The sequence below is a fragment of the Sycon ciliatum genome, chromosome 5, assembly GCF_964019385.1.
Source record: "Sycon ciliatum chromosome 5, ocSycCili1.1, whole genome shotgun sequence".
NCBI classification, from domain to species: Eukaryota; Metazoa; Porifera; class Calcarea; order Leucosolenida; family Sycettidae; genus Sycon; species Sycon ciliatum.
Genome location: NC_088647.1, coordinates 21,348,288 through 21,355,271, shown reverse-complemented (window position 1 = coordinate 21,355,271; position 6,984 = coordinate 21,348,288). Strand labels below are relative to the sequence as shown.

Below are 6,984 nucleotides of genomic sequence, written 5' to 3'. Positions count from 1 at the left end.
GAGTCAAGCTCCGTATGAAGACATGAGTATCCCCATACCAAGGTGTCCATGCATGCCAGAGATCAACATGGAAAAGAGAAAACATTACTTCAAGTCTTCTATTCATCAGTTGACTTCCTTTGTAAAAAGAATTTTTCATTGCCAAATTAGTTTGAGTTGCTTGTGGCTCAATGTAGCTGAACCATCGGACCTTATTTGTCAGCTTGGATCACGTGATCCATCCAGCTGCCGCGTGCGGCAAACAGCCCAAATAGCGCTAACTCTGGCCTGCGAGCGTTTGCTGCGACTAGCGCGCTAGCGCTCGTGACATACACAAACGCGCTAGCCAGAATGCTTTGACTTTGATGGCTTTCAGCTTCTATTTTTTGAAAAGTAGCGCGCTCAGACCAGCTCGCTCACTCTTTTCCTCTTCCATTTTTTAGGGCAATTGTTTTGTTTGATAGACGAAGCTTAGGGTCTCTTTGGGTTTGCAACCCTTACCCTCCTGGAAAAAATCATAGTTGTGCTAGACTGCGACACTTCAGACCAGGTACTATTAGAGCCGCTAATGGACGACGAGCTATTTTCCGCTATCCGGAGCTCAAGCATTTGAGCCGCTAAATGGACGAGACTCCTGAGGTAAAGGATGCAGAGAATGAGGAGAGAACACTCGTATGGAGCAGGGAGTAGGTAGTGTACTACTTCCTGGTATGGAGCACTGAGAAGCGGTAAGTCTTAGGGCAATTCTTAGCCAGTAATTACTTTCTCGCCATAATTATGTTCTCGTTTTTCGTGTCTTCTGTAATACCAGTACACTAGCAGTACGACTACACTGTAGGCGAGAGTCCATAAGCCAGAGTGTGCAGCTCTCCATCTATGCAGCATAAACAAATTAATGACAAATTTCCTTTGCCTAAGGGCTGGGTTCCACTGCCGCTCCGCCGCACATCATCCACGGCATGAAACGTCATCATTACGAGCTGGTCCAGCGAGGCCGCGGCTCATCACCAGCTTTCGCTTCGCTGCTTGATACAAAAAAATGCAAGCCGCGGTCACGGCTTGCATTGTTTCCCGCACTTAATTGTTTTATTCGGGGGAATTTTAATTCGTTGCACAGGCCAGAACACGAGGATTTTTTTGGATTTCACGCGCGCGCAGGCAGGCTAAATGTCATAAAAAAAACGTCGAGCACGATCGCGGTACCGTGAATAGCGAGTGTCACTGGAAGCGCGCCGCTCTGCTGCATGCAGCAAAGTGACCGTGGAGCAGCGGAGCTGCGGAGCCGCAGTGGAACCCGGCCCTAACCAAACTTATAGCAATTTGAAAATGTTTGACAATTTTTCATAAAAAAACTTGACAACATTGTTCTTCTGTAGAGTGCCGCTGGCAACTCCATCGATGAACTCCATCAATGAGCGCAGGGATAAAGTTTAGAAACCCTTCGAGCGAGAACGTGTTTTCAAAAAGGAAGCACAAATATGCCGCGTAACTTCCCCTCTAGTACTGTATGGCCCCATCAAAGCCACTCGCTGACTACTTACCAGTAAAATGGGGTTGGACAGTTGTCAGATTAGCTGACATGTTTTCTGCCAACACAACCATAAGCAGTTGTCAACTCTCAAGACTAAAAGAGCTTGCGAAGAAAGTGAGAAACCTTGGCTTTGAAAGCACATGAAGCGTCAGAACTTAATCGAGCAAACTTGGACCTAGACTACCAGTGTCTGCTCCAGAGCCGGGTCAGTGGCCCTGTTTGTGAGTACTTGGACCTTTTGGAAAAAGAACACTGGGTTACCTGCGACCCGGTCGGAAGTCCTGTCGAGTACTATACTTTTTTATACCGTTCGAGGGTATACCGCCACTGACAGGCTGCATACGCGTGCAGATGCGTGCGGCCAGAGTGCCCAGTGCGAGTACGTTCATACATGTACATGTACAATCATGTACATCAGGAAGTCGAAAGTAAGTTTACGACTCCCTGACACACAGTAGCCGCACTTGAACGCATCTGGCTCTGGCCCAGTGTTGCAGGAATTGTGCCAGGTAGACGTGTACCCGGTTTGTGTTAAATCTTAGAGCAGGTACTGCATACCCTATCATATCTGTGTACATGGGTAGACAGAGTCAGTGTTGTTGCGTCCCACTCAGCACCCTTCTGGTTCATTTCGGCACCAGCACTCTTTGCGTATGCAGAGTTGAGTAGAGTGCAAGTTCGGACCACAAGTACACTGCAGCGGCTAGTAGCAAACCTAACCTGTGCCGTGATGCCTGGCACGTGTGTGCATCTACTTCATCCCTGAGTAACACACCTGGTATATTGTGCACAATAGGGCACAGTAAATAATCAGCATGCATCGCAGTTTTCTGCAACATATTCCTGAAGTCACTTTACACCTCAGAAGAATTGCGTCGCTGACTGGAATTCGATACCGGTTTAGTTTCTCTCTGGGTCATTATCAATCATAGAAAACCCGTCATACAATAGGTTCAAGCTAAAGTACCGTATCACCATGGTAATTACCTGGAAATTCGGTGTGTTTTCTACGTTTTTGTTAAACAAGCAGCAATGTGCAACAGAAATTACCATGGTGATAGAGTAGATGACCGTGTGAAGCGGTGTGAGATGCAGCAAAGGTGAGCCTGTTACTGCGAGTCTATGCCCTAAACAATAAACTTTGCCGTGTTATGATTCTCTTTGGGCTGCACACTCTGGTTAATGTACTCTTGGTGGCAGCATTCTGGTGCCAAAGATGATATTTTTTCAGAAAAATAAGCACTAGAGAAATGGAGTGGGAGTAACCTGAATTATTCTATTAGCAGAGCTGCAATACTTGGGATATGAGATTATTCCCGTAGCTATGCAAAAGACGCTATTCAGTTGTACTTTAGTAGCATCTGGCGCTAGCCAGTATCCACACCGCTGTAATTCGGTGCGTGTCACGGTGTCTGGTAGGGTGGTTCACGTGGCATGCCATGGTTGGTGCAGTATCCCGTATGTGTCCCGTACCGTAATTCGAGTATGCGGTGCGCACCGTAGCATAGATGTATCTGGAGCGCTGTACGAGCTAAGATGTCGGGGCAAATATGGGGACATTCACAACATGCAATGTGAATATGCACGTCAGTTTCGTTTTAAGAAGTGGGTTTGACGGAGTAAGAAAAGGCCCCAGCTTTGGCTGCTGCATGCTAGCCCAGTGGGTACCAATCTCCTGCCATTGGCCGAGTGCTGATGGAACGGAGTAGAAGAAAAAGAAAGAAGAATATTGCGTTCAAGAATACAATTTCGGTAAGGGATATACAGTAAAACCTGTAACTAAAGACCACCGTGACTAGCGACCAGCCTGGTACTACCGGCCACTTCGCCAGGCACGGAAGGTCTCACATTCAAAATGCACTGTGACTAGCGACTACCTTCTGAACGCGACCAGCGACCGCCTTTTCCTGTCCCAAACACAATTTTTGACCCGTAACTAGCGACCGCGATGTAGGAAATCAAATGTTGCTCGAAGCTCCTTCTTGAAATTTTACTGATTTTCCATGGTCCTGAAAAGAATCTTTCGATACTACAGCTGAACAAATGAATGCAGGTAATTTTGGCTGTGGAGTCGGTGTGGACTGCACTACACCTGTCAAAATTTCAAGCGCTGTCAAGAAAAAACATGATAGGAAACGTCTTGGAGAGCGCATCGAAAGCGCTCTCTGATCGATGTTACTACTCGGAGGAGAAACGAAGACTGGGCGGCTCTGTCACACCAGTCATACAGACGGATTGACGATGGCATCAAGGAATCCAGAAACAAAGCAGCACCACAAGGTCCTGATGCTGAAGGATCGCGTTCAAGCAATCCAGAAGTCACAACAAGGACAGTCGGTATGATTGATCGCATGAACAAATTTGAAGCCCAGCGCGAAACGAAACTTCCCCAGGGAACGTTTGACTCCTGGCTTCAGAAGTAGCAGCTGAATTTGAAGTCTGCAAAAAATTAATCTTCTCTCTTTCTCTCTCTCTCTCTCTCTCTCTCTCTCTCTCTCTCTCTCTCTCTCTCTCTCTCTCTCTCTCTCTCTCTCTCTCTCTCTCTCTCTCTCCATCTCTCCGTCTTTCTGACATTGCGCAAGTCCTGGGGAATCGTATTAGCTGCATTTTGACATACATATCATATAATGGGATCCACATATGGTCACGCGGTGCAAACCTCTAACTAAAGACCACCTGCTACTAAAGACCGCTTTTGCTGGCACCAAGGGGTGGTCGGTAGTCACAGGTTTTACTGTACCGGTAAGTGGATAGCTAACTAAAATAATTAGCCGTATGGTTTAGAAATAGTGGTGGCGACTCTGGATGGCAGTCGTGAGTCCGTCAAGTGTCAAGTCGACGGAATAGCGCTAGCTCCAGTGTGGGGAGCAAACCCATTCCTAGGTTAGCATCCCCCCACCTCACAACAGAGCAACCGAGTTTTGGATTAAGCTGGGATTGCCGATTCGAGCAACTGGTATGATGGCTCTGCTTGGAGCCACTAGATGGCTCGCAGCTGAGCCGGCAAATGACTCTGCTTGGAGCCGGCAAATGACTCCGCATGGAGCCACCGAATGACTTCGCATGGAGCCGCCGAATGACTCTGCATGGAGCCGCCGAATGACCCCGCATGGAGCCGCCGAATGACCCCGCATGGAGCCCCAAATTGACTCCGCATGGAGCCGCCAATGACTCCGCATGGAGCCGCCAATGACTCCGCATGGAGCCGCCAATGACTCCGCATGGAGCCGCCAATGACTGCATGGAGCCGCCAATGACTCTGAGTAGAGCCTCCAAATGCTAAATATATTGGTATGCATAACCAGTTGAGAGCATATATTCCATAAATCGGCACTCCCGGAGCGGATCACAAAGTGCAGCTACCCGTGCAATCTGTAAGCGGTGCAAGCTAGGTAAAGACTGTCAGAACTTGATATCATGGGCTGAGGCCATTGCCGCAGCCACCCATACTTTGGCTGCAGGTGGCGTCCGAATGTTACTCGGGCAGACATCGCTTTCCACCTTCCCGCTTCTCTGAATATCGAGTCCCGCAGCTGATTCGAAACGAGTGGCCGGTGTACAACGCCAGGCCAAAGCCACAACTGATGAGCAATATCCTCGCAGTTGCTGTAAATGCCCATCGATTGGCATTCGCAGCTGATGCCGCTAGTTTTCCCAGGTGCTGCGGGCTGCCACAATTGCAAACAACCCTTTGCGATTGCTGGTCTGCTTGATTGACTGTCCATCGCCCTATCCCCGGTCGCAATTGTACGAGCACCGGCCAAGTGCACCACTTGCATCAGTGAATACCAGCAAGTCGGGGGACGGCGTCCATTTAGGGTATAGGAAGAAGGACCGGCCGTTCCGCTAATCCAGGAGCTCAGGCCATCAGCGAAGATCTTTGAGGCACTCTTTGGAGAGCTTGATCAGGTAACACGGCTGCCGGTACCATTTGGCAAGTGACCACAATCTGCAATTTGCATCCAGGGGCTATCACTCTTGTAGCAAACGGGAGCTTTCCCAGAAGAGACTCGAGTTGACATTGGGTAGTTGAAGCTGTGTGAAGAGTGGCCCGAAGGAGATCACGAAGCTCGGCAAGTTCGTCCATAGGCATACTGATGTTAGCGCGGCGGGTGTCCAGGATGACGCCGATAAACATCAGGACGTGGGCTGGACCCTCCACTTTTGCTGACGCCAGAGAAAACACCGAGGTATGTAAACGCGCGGCGCCGAGTAGCGAGTTGCTGGCGAGCTAACACAGGTCCAGAGCATGCATTGAGGAAGCACTTTTACTGACGCCAGAGAAACACCGAGGTATGTAAATGCGCGGCGCCGAGTAGCGAGTTGCTGGCGAGCTAACACAAGTTCAGAGCAGGCATGGAGACAGAAACGTTAGTCGAGGCACTCCCCGTAATAGGATGATGCCAATAACGTCAGGACTTGAGCTGGACCCTCCACTTTTGCTGGGGCCAGAGAAACATCGAAGTATGTAAATGCTCGGAGCAGAATAGCGAATTGCTGGCAAGCTAACACAAGTCCAGAGCATGCACTGAGGAAGTAACGTTAGTTGAGGTATTCCCCGTAATGCAATAGGCGTGTGAGTGCGAACTGCTAGCACATAATCCATTCACTGGCGGATGCGACAGAGTTCCATATAGCTGGACTGGAGCGTAATACAGTCTGAAGGGCAGGGCACTCTCATAAAAGTATTGATCCTGCCAGCGGATCGACAAGGACCAATCCTCCGGGCGGACGGGAATTCGGCAGAATGCACTTTTAACATTGAGCTTAGCAAGATACACCGGGGCGAGCACAATTGTGGAGGAAATTGTTTGGGAACGCATGTTCCGCAAGTTGCATGCTCGAAAGTCGAAAACAGCAATGACATGCAAGAGACATTGTACAGGATCTTGGAGGGCGCATGACCATGTGACTCGCGCATGCGTGCAGGTCGGGCCAGCTCGCTGGACTGCCTGCTAACTTGCGTTAGCATGCTAACACTCATTATGGTTTAGATCGCATTATTGTAATGGTTGCGGTTTGATTTCAAAAGACCATAGAACGTGTCGTACTATCGGTCGACAGTTAAGGGGTGTGGTACTAATGGGCTGGGAATGTAAGGATCGGGTAGATTGCAGTGTTTTAATGGTCGTAGTTGTTGTATAAATAGAATGCTGAGATAATTAGAAGAGGACTATGAGGAGGAGCAAAATGACAGGGGTGACAGTGTTAAAGCTCTGAGCAGACGGCGTCGGCAGGAGTGCCTACACAGAGAGTAGAAGAAGGGAGAAGAGAGGTCCCGCCGCCTCGAGAGTCGCCGTGCTTGCGAAAGGCTATGCCAACAGCAAGAAACGACGGAGCAAATATCCCGTCGTTTGGAGACTCACCGCCTTCGTGACAAGACGCGTTGACAGAGCTAGAGACCGCTGCACAGGCATCCATTCAGCAGGAGAAAATACATGCTCTCATGCTCGAACTTGTTCGGTGTGCGGGGC

General features: G+C 49.3%; 2 protein-coding genes across 7 annotated transcripts in view; both read left to right on the top strand.

The window, feature by feature from the left end:
• The window catches only part of LOC135818012 (glycogen debranching enzyme-like), a 117,531-nt gene that overhangs the window by 40,625 nt on the left and 69,922 nt on the right, over positions 1 to 6,984 (top strand). The gene's annotated exons all lie outside the window — the stretch shown is intronic.
• Positions 213 to 6,984, top strand: part of LOC135818016 (uncharacterized) — a 19,043-nt gene continuing 12,271 nt past the window's right edge. For 2 of the 3 annotated variants that reach the window (XM_065331341.1, XM_065331340.1), the window contains exon 1: positions 1,707 to 2,610. In XM_065331341.1, the coding sequence (XP_065187413.1) occupies positions 2,543 to 2,610 (68 nt within the window). In that variant the 5' untranslated portion in view covers positions 1,707 to 2,542. Of the gene's footprint in view, positions 708 to 1,706; positions 2,611 to 6,984 lie in introns of those variants that run through there. The other variant, XR_010553609.1, reaches the window with a different exon arrangement.